The sequence below is a fragment of the Petaurus breviceps genome, unplaced genomic scaffold (genome assembly GCF_028583685.1).
Source record: "Petaurus breviceps papuanus isolate PSGF00001 unplaced genomic scaffold, PetGlider_PUasm1.0 174, whole genome shotgun sequence".
Classification (NCBI taxonomy): domain Eukaryota; kingdom Metazoa; phylum Chordata; class Mammalia; order Diprotodontia; family Petauridae; genus Petaurus; species Petaurus breviceps.
The window spans coordinates 62,446,162-62,463,738 of NW_027185761.1; the positions used below are offsets into that span (position 1 = coordinate 62,446,162).

At 43.7% G+C, this 17,577-nt stretch overlaps 1 protein-coding gene across 1 annotated transcript in view; it reads right to left on the bottom strand.

Annotated features, from left to right (window-relative positions):
* The window catches only part of LOC138158208 (integrin alpha-9-like), a 159,439-nt gene that overhangs the window by 36,523 nt on the left and 105,339 nt on the right, over nt 1–17,577 (bottom strand). The window contains exons 9-10 of the mRNA XM_069084305.1: nt 5,454–5,579; nt 2,915–3,034 (exon numbers count right to left, since the gene is read on the bottom strand). Coding sequence (XP_068940406.1) covers nt 2,915–3,034; nt 5,454–5,579 — 246 coding nt within the window. The remainder of the gene's footprint in view (nt 1–2,914; nt 3,035–5,453; nt 5,580–17,577) is intronic.

The following is a 17,577-nucleotide window of genomic DNA, read 5'->3' on the forward strand; positions in this document are numbered from 1 at the left end:
AGAGAGAGACAGAGAGAGAGGAGACAGAGAGAGAGACAGAGAGACAGAGAGAGAGACAGAGACAGAGAGAGAGACAGAGAGACAGACAGAGAGAGAGAGAGAATGAGAATACACCAGGGGATTATCCATTGGCAGCCTTGCTGCCCACGTGACCTTTGGCATATCACTTAATCTTTCTAGGTGTCGATTCACTCATCTGTGAAAAGAGACAACTGGATTACATGATCCTTTCCAGCTCTAAATAGAACAAGTCATACCAGGCTCCACCTGCTGCTCCAATGCCCCCACTGTTCTTCCACCCTCCCATAAAAGCCCCCTCCTTGTTCCCCATCTCTGCCCATATCCAGGGTTGCCCAGTGTGTCTCCACCCAATGAGACAGACTGTTCTTGGTAAATGCCCTATCCTCAAGTGAATCTGTTCCAGGTGCCATAATTCCTATCTATGACTCTGGGAGGACAAGTTTTTCCTTGCAGATCCCTGGCCTGTCCAGAAGGCATCTGGAGGCAGTGCTGGGTTTGAGCAGAAGCCTTGGATTCAAACCCTGGCTTTGCCCCTTTAATCACCAAACCCCTCGGGGCCTCATTTTCCTCACCTGTCCAATAAGGGGGTTGGCCTAGGTGGCTTCTGAAGTTTCTCGCAGCTTTCAATCTATGGATCTCTCCCCTAATCACCATCTCTGGCCTGTTCTTAAATGGAGCTAGAACAGTGACACCCCAGTGAGTCTCACTTTATCTAAGGCTAGACTCTCCTGTTGGTGATTAAAAGTGCAATGCCCTGGCTCCCAGCCCAAGATGCACCAGACAATTCAAGGTCTCCAGGGTTGAGTCCAGTGCACTCAAGAGTTGCCTTATTTCTCCCAGCAGCATCAGGCAGGCAGGAGAGGACTGCAGATAACAGCAGACTAGTGGGGGTCAGGCAGGAGGAAGGTACTATCCCCAAGACAGGCGTCTAAAGCACCATCTCCATTTCTAACTTGAACCATTTCCTCCACTGTCTACCCCTCACTCTGATCATTTTCTATCCACCCTAAATTTTCTATGCCCAAAGTACCAAATGTTTCCAATGCACAGACATTAAATTTGCCACCATAATATTTACCCAAACCAGTTTCTTCCTGCATCAAAATGAAGGCAGTGAATTATACAAGAAATATTCCTGCAGCTGGTCATGTAAATATAACCACTGGTACATTGACTGCTTTATGAAATATTATAACCTGGTTGTGTTTTCTCAGAAACTGAAGGATTAAACTTGGGCAAAGAGGAAGAAAATAATCTCTTTTTGCAGCTAATATGATGGTTTTCTTAGACAACTCTAGAGAGTCAAGTAAAAGATCAACTAAAACACTTGACTACCACAGCCGGGTTGTAGGTTATAAAACAAACCCACATAAATCAGCTGCATTCTGTGTATTACCAATAAAGTCTAGCCAGATGTCAGAGAGACATTCCATTTAAAAGAACTATAGACAGAATAAAATGCTGAGCCAATAATGACAACACTACCTAAATTAATTTACTTATTAGCGCCAGACTAATTAAACTACCAAAGGATTACTTTAGAGATCTAGAAAAAGAAAATAATAAAATTCATCTGGAAGAACAAAAGGTTAAGGATATCAAGGAAAATAATGAAAAAAGAGGGAAGGACAGGGGCAGGAGAGTGCCATATCTGAAACTATACTAAAAAACTATAATCAATAAATTAATTTGCTAAGAAATTAAGAGAGAAAAGAAAGTAAGAAGTAAAGAGGTTGATTAGTAAAACAGGTTAGTTATTGCAAGTTAATGGGCACAGTAGCCTAGTGTTTAATATACCCTTTAATATATCTTTCACAATATGTCCACTATGGAAATGTTTGCATAGCTACACATGTACAACCTATATTGAATTGCTTATCTTTCCAGTAACAGTGGGTGATGAGGGAGGAAGGGAAAGAATCTAGAATTCAGAGTTTTAAAATCAAAGGTTTAAAAAATATTATTCTTATTATTTTTTACATGCAACTGGGAAATAAGATATACAGGCACTGGGGTACGGAGATCCATTTTGCCGTACCAGAAAGTCAGAGGGGGAACGGGAGAGGATACAGGAGAGAGCAGATTGGGGGAGGGGGTATACAGTGGGATCACTGTTTTGGGGTGGTGGGTAGGGGAAAGATGCAGAGAAAATTTGTAACTCCAAATTTTGTGGAAATGAATGATGTAAACTAAAAATAAACAAAATTTAATTAAAAAAATAGAAAACTGAAAATATTTTTAAGTGACTTTAAGTTCAAATTATAAAAAGTCTCTATGTACCAGGCACTGTTTTAAGTGCTGGCAATACAAAGAAAAAAAAAGTCACAGCTGTTCCTGAGCTCTAGGGGTTTATTCCAGTGAGGCAAAGGCACAGACAGAGGTAAGTGAATAGAAAATAATTGCAAGATGCAGTGCCTTCACAATCTAAGAGGGATCCTACAAGATATGACACTTGAGGTGAGCCCTGAAGGAAGCCAGAGTGTCTAAGGGAGTGAGGAGAATGTGTATTCCAGGCAAAGAGGACAATGTAGAATAGAAAATGAAACAGTTTATAGGGAACAGCCAGTGGACCAAGATGGCCACCACACACACAGTGGGGAAGGGGATGTGCATTTAGCCTGGAAATACAGGGCCAAAGAGCCATGATGGTATTGCTATCAGTGTATCTAACCCTATCACTGATTTCCCTGTTGGCCTTGACAAGACCAAGGCTATTCAGAAGAGTGATGGCTGAGGCCGGACCAGAACTGTTTAATTTTTCTTTGTTTTCCTAGCACCTAGGACAGTGTCCGTCCTTTAACACATGCTTGTCAATGGACAAACTGATCTGGACCTCAAGCCTAACAGGAAAGCAGTTGAGTGAACATTGCGGATTCGGGACTGGATTCCTCACCTTCTTCAATATCTCGGTGTTCAGGAGCATGTAAAGGTCAATGCTGCGGCTCTCCTCTTTGGCCAGAGTGCTCAGGTTGCACTGGATGCTCAGGCACGGGGTGCCAGCTCTGTTACAGTCCTGGGAGGAAGAGAGAAAATTGTCACCTGGGAGCAGGAAGACAGGAGGACATCTGCCTTAATTGTCATGGGCTCAGGTGGCACCAGGGATGGAGGTATAATGGCCTTGGAGGCAGGAAGAACTGGATTCAAGTCCTGCCCATCACTTGCTATGTGACCCAGGACAAATCACTTAATCTTCCTCAGTCTGTTTCCTCCCCTGAAAGATGAGATTAACAACACTTGTACTGACTTGAAAGCAATGGTTTTATCTCCTTAAACACTACAGAAATGGGAACTTCCATCATCACTCATCCATTGAGTATCTCATTAAGGCAGGGGAATAGCTGGTTTCCCCAAATCTCCATCAGGAGAGCACACACTAAGGCAGGTCTTGTTTGGCTAGAAAGGCTTGGGACTGGACCTGTCCTTACACTATCCTGTTGAATTCAAATGAGGTTCTTGGATATGGGTTCCATTATCAAAGTCTGGGTTATTAATACGTTTGAATCAGAATCCAAAAAAATCACAATAGGCTGTAACAATGGACTGGATGTGATGAGATGAAATTTAACCTGGAGAAATGTCAAGTCCCATTTTTGGGTTCAAAAAAATTAAATGTGTAAGTATAGCCTGAGGAGAAAAAAAACACGTAAAAATGTAAAACAAAATATCTAGGGCTAGTCTTCTGTTTTGGTTTGGGACTTTTGTTTTGTTTTTTGATCTGTCCTGTGATTCATCAATGTTCAGAACTCCTTCCAGCAAAGCAGATTAGCACTTGTGTTACAAGGTAAAGCCTTGGACAATTGTTCAGGGTCACAGTGAGTCTGTGTCAGAGGCACACCTTGGACTCAGGCCTTCCTGACCCTCAGGTTATTGCCTTGGGGTATCCACCATCCATGATATACAGACATCTATAGACTACAAACTTACTAGGAATCAACCATGTGATGTGGCAGCTAAGAGAGATAACACCATTTCAAGATGGATTTTGAGAACCGTAGGGTTCAGAATGGGGAGGGGAGTAGACTTGCTATCATCTGCCCTGTACATACTGTATATGAACTGCAGTGTTCAGTTTGGGGGAAGCACATCTTGACTGATGTACCAACACAACCTGTGACTTCACATCACCCTTTGGATTGATTCGGAGACTACCTCAAACTCAGTAAAACACAACTTGACAAACACCCATGTCACCAATTCTTGCTGCGTTTTCAGATGAAAACACTGAGGCCAAAGAGGTCTTGTGGATCTCCCAAGGTCACAGAGTCAGTCGGGGGTAGAGGCAAGACTCTCTTGGCCAGTGTTCTTTTCAATGCACCTCATTGTCAGGGAAGAGGTTAGGAACTGGCAGGAATGGGCTTACTGGCTCTTCAATCTCAACATTTCCTACATTTGATGTATAATTTCTTTCTGAGTGTTAGTTACTCCGAGTCTATCTGCCTCTTTTGTCATCATAACTCCTTGCCAGACAGTCGAAATCCATAAAGCCCATTTTCCAACCTACAAAAGTGACAGGGTTAAGAAGTTGCATGGTTTTTGCCCAAGGAAACAAAGTGAAGAGCTGGCAAAAACTCTGGATTCCAAGGCATAACTTCTGTAGAGAAACAATATGAATTCTGGGAATGAGAAGAAAGACATGATTTAAGTGGGATTCATGACTGGGGCCAAAAACACATTTTCAACCAGTCTCTCTTCTGATGCCCCATCCAGGTAATTCTCAATTAGACCGACATTCTTCAGTATCAGACAGTTTTAAGATTTTGGAGAGTAACGTGAAGCTATGGATTGATCATTTATACTATATAAATAAAGCCTTTTTTTGCCTAATGGGACTGGGAATGGAGACATTTTAACTTCGTTACAGAATGGACAAAAGTAGGGAATATACATGGCTTTGGAGTTTGAATTGCATTGGGAAACAAGTAAGTATACCAGGGGAAATTTGGTCAACGTAAAAATATTTTAAAAGATCAATAAAAATCAAGGAAAGTTTACTTTTTTAAGAAGGAGTGAGCAATTTTCCATAGGAAGAAGAAATATCAGGAAAAAAAAGGAAAATGTGGCTTTTAGGATTCTTTTCTAGTCAGTCACCAATATTTCTGCCCAATTTTGATTAAGATTGGAACTAAGTTGTAAAAAGCATTCCTTGTTTCTGTCTGGTGTGTTAAAAGGATTATTGGCTCCCTGGAGTCATGAGATTTCCTGAATCTAAATAGAGTGCTTCAATTTAAGGTTCATACTGACAAATACGATTTATCCGTAGATCCTTAGATCCTTGTAATTCAATCACTGCACAGGTTGACTTGGGAATAACACCCAGGCACACACATTCCTCCATTGTCATCTAGAAGATGGGTCTTTTCTCTTTGAAATTCTTTCCCCAGGAGGGTCATGGAAGGAATTCCCAGTCACACAAGAGAGCCCCACAGCCTCACCAGTACTTTTCGTCCAGACTTCGTGAAAAATGCAAATATTGTGTGAAAAATGTTTTCTTGTTCTTGAGGGACGATGCATGGGGTTGGATTCTTTTGAAAAGAGCAGTTTCCTTTCTCTTGACCAACCTGAAAAAGAAAAGGTGAAAACAACACATGAAGATCTTAGGAGAAGATGGGGTTACAAACATTCACCATTCCTTGGGTAGTTGAGGAACCAACCAGCCAAGCTTATGGGGAGCCTATGGTTGAAAGCCATAGAGAGAACATCGGAGGCCGTCAGCAGGGGCCACGTGCTGTGCTAACCACCTTTCTACAATGCTTTGGACTCCAAGAAAGGCCATGTGCCTGTAACCTATCCTGAGCCAGTACACAATTATTCTTGGCAAGAATGGATGGCATGGTTGATTGGAATTCACAGATAAACCACATCATCCACCCCCTTCTTGAAATCTTTCACTGGAAGTTTCTAAAAGATGGTCTGGCCTGAATTTCAACTCTTTTTCTTTCACCTTATCCTTCTTCCAGTGGAGATGGAAATGGCCAAATCACAGTGGAGAAGGTGGCACAGAACCAGACAGACTTAAAAACTAGTCCCTGAATAATCAGGAGGGAACAGCAATCAGCAATAACATCAGAAAAACTGGAAATAGCATTCATTCACCCCTTTAAAATTTGCAGAGCATATTACAGTAACAGGGATGAGCCAAAGAGTCCTGTGGACACTCCAATTTCCATCTCTGATTGTTTCTCTGTTTGAACCAAGCTCTTACGTCTTTTGCTAATCATTATTGCCTATCATTAAAGCATGTGTTTGAATTCCCATCCATATACTTAAATTCTGTATTTGTAGCACAGACAAGTGGGCCTGATACTTTAGTATAAAAGGGGCCCTTCTAACTTTGGTCTAGCTTCAGCTAACAATGCTGATCTTTCAGAACATAGCTACAAACAGGATCCTCCCTATGAATGTGTGCAATTTATGCCTTTTCAGTTTCTACCACAAGCGTACTTATCATTGATGGAAAAAAATATACTGAAAATGCGAAAGTGCAGAGTTTTGATTTAATCTTTCCTTTCTCATCATTCCTTGATGCAGAGCAGACTCTTTTAGTCATCCTGGTTCTCCTAGTGGGGGCTCATTTTCTGAGCCCACCAGCCAAGTGGCATTTCTGAAGCCAAAAGGGCAACGAGAAAGTCTATAAAGATGATTAAATCTTAGCTGCTGTGATTCTCAGCCTATTACAGTGACCAAATACAGGCTGGAACCAAGTGAAGAATGAGAAGAGATCAAACCTCTGAGGCTTCGAAGGCTTCTGACCATCACAAAGCAAAATCAGACCAAGGCCCACTGGCTGTCCCCTAACTTAGATCAGCTTCCTCGGCTATCATCCCGGGCACTCTCCCCCCATCTGGTTCAACCTCATCCCCTTTCCCCAGCTCCCTCGAATGCCCCCTAACCCTCACTCATCATCAGTCTCTTCCTGTCCTTCATCCTCCACACAACTGCCATGATAATCTTCCTAAAGCATGGCTGCCATGTCGCTTCCCTGCAGAAGAATCTTCACTGGCTCCCTATTGCTTAAAATAAAATACCAACTTCTCAGCTCAGCATCTAAAACCCTCTCTGACCATGCTTCACGTTGCTCTTACAAACATTCCCTTCTTCGTGCCTTTGCTAAGGCTGCCTCCATGTTGACAACGCGCCCCTCCTCAGCTCTGCTTCTTGGAATCTCTAGGTTCACCCTGGGTACCAGCCCCTCGGGGGAAAGCCCTGCCTGAGCCCTCCAGACAATCTTCCATCTCTTCGGTATTTAGCTTGAATGTACATAGCTGTTTGCACGTTGCCTTTCCTAGAGGAATGGAAGCCCCAGGAGGGCAGGAACGTCATTGCTTTTTCTTTGTAATCCCAGTACCTTGCACTGTGCCCGGCATACAGTGGGTGTCTAATAAATGTTTGTTGATTGTAATAACCAGGCACTTGCTCCCTCCTCACGCAGTGACATGTACACTTGTGTGCTGACAGCTTGTGTATCTTTCCTTGGTAGAATGTAAGCTCTGGAGGACAGGGCCTGACTCTCACTTGTCTCTGTATGACTAGTGCCCAGCAGCACAGAGCCCGGCACAAAGCTGGCCACTCACTCCATCCATGCTTGTTGACTGCCCTGGATTGGAGGAGAGAGGGTACCTCACTTTGCACTGTTCCCTTCAGTCTCCAGGCAGGGGGGGAAGGAATCTTTCCCTCTCTGCTAATAGCTTTCATATGGTGCACTGGAGGAGAGGTTTTAGCTACAAGACAGCCAGCACAAAGGCCAGCCAGCTGTGATCTCAGGGTGAAGGGTCAAGAATTCGGAGGTAAGCTCACAAGGCAACAGCATGGCCTCTGAAGGCATATGATATCAAGGAATGCAATAGTCAGTCTTGGTGACCCTGTCCCAGATCTCTGGCCTGTCTCCTAGACCCGGATCCGATCAGAACAATGATGGGAGGGGACAAAAAAATCCATCCCCAATGGAATCTGGAGAAGGGATGTGGAAAGTGAGTCTGTGGTGAACAAGGAAAGCCTTGTGTAATTAGACCAGGGCCTGTGGTTACACGGAAATCACTTCAGCAGGGGAAGGGCAGCATTTCACCTCCTCAGCACAGGGTGGTCCATTTTTCCCCAGCAAATGTCTCACAGAAGCTAAGAGCTGGAGCCATCCTCTGAGGCCGTCTTGATCAAGCCCAGTCTCTGGGGCTCCTTCTGATGCTAAGATTCTTGTAATCAGCTGTCTCATCTATTGTAGAAGCTCGGAGGGTCTTAGGGACCATCCTGTCCACCCCCCCCCATACCTGCCTAGGAAGCAGCCTTGGCCTAATGCCTTCCAGTGAGGGGCAATGAATGCAACCCCTGTGAAGGCAGTGCCTCCCCCATTTGGGAAGCTTGTGGAAGCGTGCTGTCAGGAAAGACAGCTCCAGCTTTAGGGAGCGCCTCTGAGATCCCAATTCTGAAATCGATGGGGCCACAGAATCATGTATTGGGCAGTCCTGGACCAGAAGTCTCTGAGTCAGAAGTCACTGCCTGTCCCACTGTTTCTCCAGGACACAATGGAGAGGAATTGATTCTCAGAAAGTGGAAAACAGCAGTGCCTTCTTTGGGACATTTCTAACTGGCTCTGTCCTAATGACAAAAGCCAGTCTTGCCCAAGAGAGGCAGTGGGTGAGGAAGATGGCGGCCACTCTCTAGGCTCCGGGAGCCTATCAGCATCCAGAGTAACCCACTGGGTAGAAGAAGACACAACAGCAACAATGAATGACTATGATAATGTCATCTGGAGAGTACTCTGAGGCTTGTGGAGCATTTTACACACATTGTTTCATTTGATCCTCACGACCATACACAATATTGTCATGATCCCCATCTTACAGATGAGGAATTTGTAGCTGAGAGAAATTAAATGACTTACCCAGTGTCATGCAGCCAGTGTCTGAGGCAAGATTTGACCTCAGAGCTTCCTAAGTGTGATCCCAGCTCTCCACCCTCTGACCCTTAGCTGACTCATTATAGACAATCAATCCTTTATTAGTCCTTGGGTTATATTTTAGTTTGTGCATTGCAAAAGTCACCTGTTATACTAACAATTGGTCACATTTTGGAGAAATTTTACCTTTTCCAGAAGGTAAACAAAGAAAGTCCCTTCCTCCAGGAAGCCTTCTCAGATGCCTCAGAAGGAAGGAATTTCTCCCTTCTCAGATTAGATTGGGAAGTGAACTCTGAGAGTTGACCTCATCACAAACTGACAGACTCATCTGAAGTTGAAAAGGAACTTGTTAGTTTGCTCCTGACCAGGAATGCCTCTCGATAACAGACTCCAGTATGTGCCTCGAGGCCCAGTATCCCAATTGGTAAGAATTATTCAGAACTAGCCTGACCCAGACCCATCTCTACTCTCTGGATGCCTCCATGATGCCTTCTGCATACCCTCCCCCACAACCCCTAGCAACAAGTCACTCACCCTTTTCCAGGTAATCAATCAACACTACCAATTCCTAGAAAGGTCATGTCAATCAACTCCTCTATGACTCCACTCACCACCTCTGAAAAATACTCCTAGCTACCACTCCACATGCTATTGTCCCTTTTTAGAACTGAAGCTCCTTGAAGTCAGGGGCTGTCTTTCTTTTTTTTTATTTTTATCCCTCCTGCTTGGCCCAGGGCCTGCTACATAATATTGACCTAATAAATGCTTTGCCATGCGTTTATTCTTTGTCCAACTTCTCTAGAATTTTAGAATTCTTTGAATTCTTAAAAAAAATTGCTCTCACAAAATCTAATGTGGGTGTCAGAATATGTTCAACTTTTCTCTCCAAGTTGCCATTGTTTGTACTTCAGCAACCAGTTCCTTCTCATTGTTCAGAATCATATCCAGAATATCAGTTTTCCGCATTGTTTCCTTAACCTTTTAAAGAATAAAAAATATCATTAAATTAAATAGAATTGATAGGAGCAGAGACCTGAGAGCACTAGCTAATGTCTAGCTGTACCATGGCCTCCATCCCTCCTACCTCCTGCCTCCCTGCCAGATTTGTGGTCATGTTCCCCAACTCATGATCTATTTCCTCCTTCTGGCTATGTGGTCTGTAGCACACTCCCATGAGAATGTTTCTTATAATCTTTCCTCCACTCTTCTTTACTCACGTGTTCTCTGCCAGGTTACCTGCTCCTCTCCTTGGGCTCCTGTATTTATTCACATGAGTATACTTTTTTTATAAGTAATACTGCTCCACTATCACTTTTATTTACCCTGTTCTTTCTGAATAATGCATATTCTTCCATCAGACCCCATGATCGTCTGACTTTCAGCCCGGTTCTCTTTCCACACCACCACCTGCCTTCAAGATAAGCTTTCAGGTTTTAAAACTTAGCATTCAGAACCTAACTTCATTTGAGAACTGGATTACCTGAGCCATTTAACATGGCTAATTAATTATCAACTATCCTTAACAACCATTTGCTGTTGTTGCTGCTGTTCAGAAGCAAGGGGAGCAATGTTTTATATGGCTTTGCCTTTTGCAAAGGCTGCAAAGAATCACAGGATTAGTATCAAACAGCTGAATTTCCCAGGAAAGCTGCCCAAGAATCTTATGGGCTCTGCCCCCTCCAGTTCGGTTTTAATTAGTTTCTGTTAGCTTTCTTTATTTACTGAGCCCAAATGTTTCCCAGGACATACTCTGCTCATCTTCCTTGAACTTTAATGTCTGGAAAAAGTCCATCCTTATTAGAATTTGAGAAAAGTCACAGAACCAGGCTCTAACGGATCTTTACACAAATAATGACAGCTTAATCAAGGACCCCATCCACACGGGTGAATCCTTAGTTATCCAAATTAAAATGATGGACAATTCCAAATCAAGAAATGGAGACAATGCAGGAAAACACAGGAAGGGGAGTAGAAGAGAGAAAAGGAATTCCTTGACAAGTTAGACCTAGGTAAGGGCCTAATATTGCATTATTTTGATAATACTTGTACCGGATATTTTTAAGCCCCTATAGAATATAAGCTCCTTGAGGACAAGAACTGTTTTACTTTTATTTATTTTATTCTGAACTTAAGGAATGGTTTGCATTTTCATATCATAGTAGAATAGAAATGGATGATTGTATATGAAACTGGAAGTCTATTATATATAACTTGCTATTCCTTTTAAATATATAATATAAAATTATCCCATCACTTTCTTTTTTTCCCATTTTTCTTTCCTTTCCCCCACCCCTCCCTACAGGTGGCTACCATTAGACACAAATATGTGTGCATGTGTGTGTATATGTCTATATAAATACACACACACATATATACACATACGAGTGTGTAAAAACCATTTTATATATATATATATATTTCTATGTATCAGTTATTTCTTTAGATGGAGATGCCATCTTCCCTCATATGTCCTTTGTAATTCATTTGGGTATTTACAGCAGTCAAAATGACTTAGTCCTCCAAGTTATTCTTAAAACAAGATTGTTCTCAGTGTTTGGAACATACTAGGCACTTATTAAATGCAAGGCCTTGTACTAGATATTGGGAAAGATGCAAAGTTTAAAGAACACACTATCTCTGACTTCTTCAAGTTTACAGCTGAGGAAGGAGATACCACACCCCTCCTGCATGTACACACCCATACCTACAATTCAAAATAACAAGGGAAACGTACACAAGAGAGGCACAAACAAATTGCTTTGGGAGTACCAAGGACACCCCTGGAGGCCCTTTGGTTTCACAAGTTCCAAATGTCCCAAGTCCATGAGATCACGACCCTAAGACCCTTCTTCCCTGACATTTTCTCGCTCCATCCCCCATCTCCACCCACCCCGCCACATGCTGACAAGTGAATAATGCTAGGATAAAGCCTATCTCAGGTAGGAATCTTTCACCACTCCTGAGCATCAGGACCCACCAGATCCTAGCATGACGTCAGCAGAGATAATCCTTCATCACATCAGCTCCTTACAGCCTGACTTCTGTCTCTAGCACTCTACTGAAAGCAATCACATCTTATTTACTCCATCCAGTGGCCTTTTTTGCAGTCTTCGTCTTGCTTGAACTGTCTGAATCACGTGACATGGTTGACCAGCCTCCTCCTTCTTGACAGTCTTCCTTTGCTCACTCTCTCTTAGGTTTTCTCCTACCTATCTGACTATTTTCTCTTGGTCCATCTCATCTTCCTCAATATGGACTATTCCTCATGGTTCAGTCATCAGTTGCCTTCTCTTCCATCCTTCTACTCTCCTGGGCAATCTCATTCATTCTGGCAGCTGTGATTGTTGCCTCTAGGCAGATCACCCCCAAATTTTAAAGTCAGGCTGAAGATTAGAAGGGAAGCAGAAAGCTGGGAAACAATTTTTATAGCCAGTGTCTCTGATAAAGGTCTCATTTTTCAAATATATAGAGAACAGAATCAAATTTATAAGAATACAAGTCATTCCCCAATTGAGAAATGGTTAAAGGATATGAATAGGCAGTTTTCAGATGAATTAGTTAAAGTCATTTATAGTCATATGAAAAAATGCTCTAAATCACTATTGATTAGAGAAAGGTAAATTTAAACAACTCTGAGGTACCTATCAGATTAACTAATATGACAATACAGGAGAATGATAAATGTTGGAGAAGATGTGGGAAAATTGGAACACTAATGCACTGTTGGTGGCATTGTGAACTGATCCAACCATTCTGGAGAACAATTTGGAACTATGCCCAAAGGCAATTAAACTGTGCATACTATTTGACCCAGCAATAGCACTGCTAGATCTGTATTCCAAAGAGCTCATAAAAATGGGGAAAGGACCCACATGTACAAAAATATTTATAGCAGTTCTTTTTGCGGTGGCCAAGAATTATAAATTGAGGGGATGTCTATCAACTGTGGAATGACTGAACAATCTGTGGCATACAAATGTAAAGGAATTCTATTGTTCCATAAGAAATGATAAGCAGGTGGACTTCAGAAAAACCTGGAAAGACTTACATGAGAAAGAGAGAAAGAAAGTCAGGTGGGCTCCCTAAGGGAGTATCAGTTTTCAATGATCCCAAACCGCTCCTTCTGAGAAGAAGCCTTTTTTTTTTAGCTTTTTGGCAGGGAAATTGGGGTTAAGTGACTTGCCCAAGGTCACACGACTAGAAAGCGTTAAGTTCTGAGGCTGGATTTGAACTCAGGTCCTCCTGATTCCAGGGTTGGTGCTCTATTCACTGTGCCACCTAGCCGCCCTGAGAAGCCATTTTTTTAACATCATTATTTGTTATGCTGGTTATAACAACTGTAAGTTATAATTAACCATAATCTTGTAAGTCTCCAAATTCCAAGTAATTCAAAGGTTTGCTAACAGAAAGCTATCTGGGATTTTGTTAGTGTAGAAAACCCTCATGTGTGATCTCCTTCCATCAAGGCCAAAAACAGCCCAAATATCACTTAGCCTATAGGGTCTTTGCGAGTAATTCAATCCATCTTTGAGGGGAATTAAGGATTTGAACCCAGGTGTCATTGGGTTCAAACCTAATTCTATTGACTGATTCCAGTGATGTAGGGAGCTCCCAGTGAAGACCCCTCTCCCAATTCAGGTCAAGCCCTTCTCTGTACCTTATAATCTTAGAGTGCTGTTTGGGGCCTCCACAGTGCCAGGGTGTGTCAGAGTCAGAACTCGAACCCAACCCCTCCTAATTCTATCCACTGGGCCCTGGTACCTCCCTTTGCCTCATCTGAATAATGATGCCTGCTATTCCTCTACTGATTTAAGGTTTACAAAGCACTTTACAAGTATCCCATTTGACTCTCATACCAACTATATGCGGTACATACTGCAGGTATAATTGTCCCCCTTTTACAAATGAGGAAACTGAGGCTGAGAGAGATACAATAACTACACAGTCAGTGAGGGTCAGAGACAGGATTGGAACCCAATTATCTCCTGATACTAAGTTCATAGCCATGTTACCTCCCTGTAAAGAACCAGGGTGCCTGGGAATTCTGCAGCAGCAAGTGCAGGATGATCAATAAACACAGACATGAGGTACATCTGTTTCCGTTCCCACAGCTCCCTGAGCACAGCAGGACAAGCTGGGCAGGAGGGAGCTGGGGGAAGGGCGGTGATGCTGGGATATCAGAGCAGGAGGGGGCAGACAGCACAGAAAGCCAAGGTGACAGAGACAACAGGAGGGTGTCAGGGATCGACTGAGCCGGACAAACACCAAGTCTGCCAGCCCACACGACCACTACCACCACCACCCCTCCTGAAAAAGAAAAAGAAAAGGAAGGACCACAGATGCCTTCTCAGCATTTATTTTCCTGCTTTAAAATAGGGCTCATCTGGGAAAAAATCAACAATCACAACCTGGAAACACATCTATTCATTCCTTACAAGGCATCCAAGGTCCCAACTGACAGTGGATGCAAAGTAAAGTGAAAGCGGGTGGGGGGGACATTCCAAGTGAAAGTTATAATTTACACACATCTATGGGTCATAGAGGACCCCATTCTACTTTAAAATGGAGTCTTTTCACATTCACTCTGCTGCCTGGCAAAATGTGCCTCTAGAAACCACAGCTGAGCCCCCCCTTTTCCTTCCTATTAGTTGCTTTGCTTTTTGGATGTAACAGGGGCTTGGGGAGGGGGAGGGTAGGACAGGATGCCAGAAAAGTAACTGAAGACTCCATCCCTGAGAGATCCCATACAATGTGACTGCTTTAGACTCCATCGACTAGACACCACTTGGACGTGGTCCATTCTGTGAACATCCTACACGGCCTTTATGAGTGTGAAATTGATTCAGATGGGTTGATGTTTCCGGAAAGGAGTGACATATATATATTCAGGCTACTTAAAGTATACTAAAGGAATTCCAGATGAAGCCAGATTTTGTTTAGAGGAGAAATAAATGCCATAAAAATATAATCTGAGGACTTCCTGTCCATGCCAAAAATGTTTAACATCCGCAGATAACAAACCACTTTGGAGCCCAGCACTTTGTTGATTTTGGCAATAAGTTAATTAGGCGTCCATGCATCAACAGAGAGGAATAAAAACACCAGCCCTTTCACACAGCTTGTGGAAAACTCCAGTTGCTGTGATTAGAGCAGTCCTTCAAGAAGAAAAGAAAAAGGGCTCAGGACTAGATCGGAATTTCCAAGTACAGGTTCTAGGCCAGATGTTCTCATGACAGCTGCTCATTTCCTATATCTAGGCCTTTACCCCTTCTTGTACCAGGCTTCATTCATTTACCAGGATAGTCTTTGCAGCCAGAGAGATAGCTGCATGGACCATGGAAATGATAATGGGAGTTCCATGTGGCAGGAGATTTCAGCTTTCGCTTTTCTATATCTAGGCCTTTACCCCTTCTTGTACCAGGCTTCATTCATTTACCAGGATAATCTTTGCAGCCAGAGAGATAGCTGCATGGACCATGGAAATGATAATGGGAGTTCCATGTGGCAGGGGACTTCAGCTCTCGCTTTCCTATAGGAGGACTTAGCAATCAGAGAGAAGGAGGGAGGAAGAGTAACACTCAAGCCATTTTTAGCAATGGGACGCTAGCACTGGGGCATCAAGGTGGCTCGGGCTCTCTGCCATCTCCCAGGCTCTGCCTGACTGGACTCTTAAGAAGCTGTGTAACTGGAAGAGTCTGGAAGGGAGATCTGCAGGAGAGCGAAGACTGAATTCCCCTTCCCCTCTGCTGCCTGCAGCCAAAGGCATTTCCTACAGTAAATCTCAACTGATTGGAGTTGGTCTTAATTCCTGACACGCTATGGGAGCTGATATAATGTGATTTGTACATGTGCAGGTATAGGGAAGAACACTGGGGATCAGGAGATCTGACTTCACTCTGATGCCCCCTAGAAAGGCTGGGGGGGCAGGAGCAGGGGGGAGGAAGATTACTTCATTTCTCCATGCCTCAGTTTCCCCATTTGTAAAAAGAGGGGACTCTCACTCTTCTTCACTCCCTTCCAGCTGTCAATGTATGATCCTACGTTCTTAACTGAGAAGGGGGCGGGGGGGAGCGGTACTAGTAAATGACTTCTGATATCGACACAGAGAGGAATCGAGGCAGAGAACAGAATTCCCCCTATGCCCCCAAATGGGGACTTGAGCTATAGGAAAGGTTCTTGTTGGGCTTGATTTTTATTAAGAATTCTTCTCCTTTCAGGACCATCTCCCTAAACTGAGTTCTGGCAAAGAGACTCAGGAAGTATAAGGAGAGCCTCTCAGGGCCCTCAAGGTCCTCTGCAAAGACTGGCATGCTTTTATTCATCTCCACTTCAGTTCCTGTTTTCTCCTCCCACATGGCATCTTTGATAGCCCCCATACGGTGAAAACTGCCTCAAAGGTGCAAAAAGATGCAAAAAAGGGATAAACTCGATGTTATACTTACTGCTTCAAGGCACCGTTCATACTGGAAACCAGCCAATCCAAGGTCCCCTCTGCCCATCCACATTTGGACAGCCAGCATGGTGCAATGGGCAGGGCTGAGCTTGGAGGTATGGGTTCATTTCCCATGACTAATACCTCTCTAGGTGAGGTCTGGGAAGGCCACTCTATGTACTTCTCCGTGACACCCATAGGCCCTACCTCCATGAGACATCTAAGTGAAACACTGAATAATTAGTGCTGGAAACATCAAAGGGCCCCATTCCTCCTGCTACAGCAAAAAGGACTGCAGGAAGGAGAAAGAGTGTCCGGCTGAAAGTAAGACCACACCACCTCCAAAGGCCAACTAGCACTGACGAGCTTCAAAGGTGGATGTGCCTTTGTACAACATGCAAGGTCAGGACTGCTGCAGAGTGGAGGGGGCCCTGTACTTGGAGTCAGAAAGCACTAGGTTCAAATCCTACATCAAGAACTTTGTGACTCTGGGCAAGTCATTTCTCTGGTCCTTTGTTTCCTCCTCTGTAAAAAGAGGAGTTGAACTCAATGGTCTTTAAGGTTCCATCCGGCTCTGAATCTATTATCCTTAGTAAGCTTCAATGGAGAGAGCCTTCACAGGCTTAAAGTCCACAGAGAATCATCATTCTACACAGACGTAAATTCTACTGGAGGGAGGCAGTTCTGAGCTCCCTGGGATCTTCACAGACAATGATGATCCACAGCTAACTTTGCCTCCTCCCACCCACCCATAGGAGGGTGGAGTCAATCAATCAAATCTGCCCTCCTTTCTGAGAGTGAGGGATAAGCTTCCTTGGGATCTTCACCAAGTGAGAGAAGTCTCCAACCAGTAACCAAACACTTCCAAGAAAGCACCAGCTGTCGCTGGGTGAAGGGGAGGAAGCGTGCCTTGAGTGTGCGGGGACAGTCAGGCCCTGCCCTCTCAGAAAGAGAAGACCAGTTCAGAATCCAGACTGTGCAAGTGTCTGTCCCTGGAGAGTCTGGAACCACTGGGGGCCAATGAGGAGAGGGCACCGCCACTGGGGAGAGGGAGGAGAGGAGCATTTCTGCTTCCCCAGAGGACACTCACAATTTCCCATCTAGACATCTAATGTCATTAGGCTAAGTAGTTCCCTGAAAGGAACTTTGCTCCACAACATAGACCTGAAGCAGCTCTGTGATTTCAAGTCTCTGAGAGTTCCCTGGGCCAAACAGAGGCCAGAAGACTTGTCCA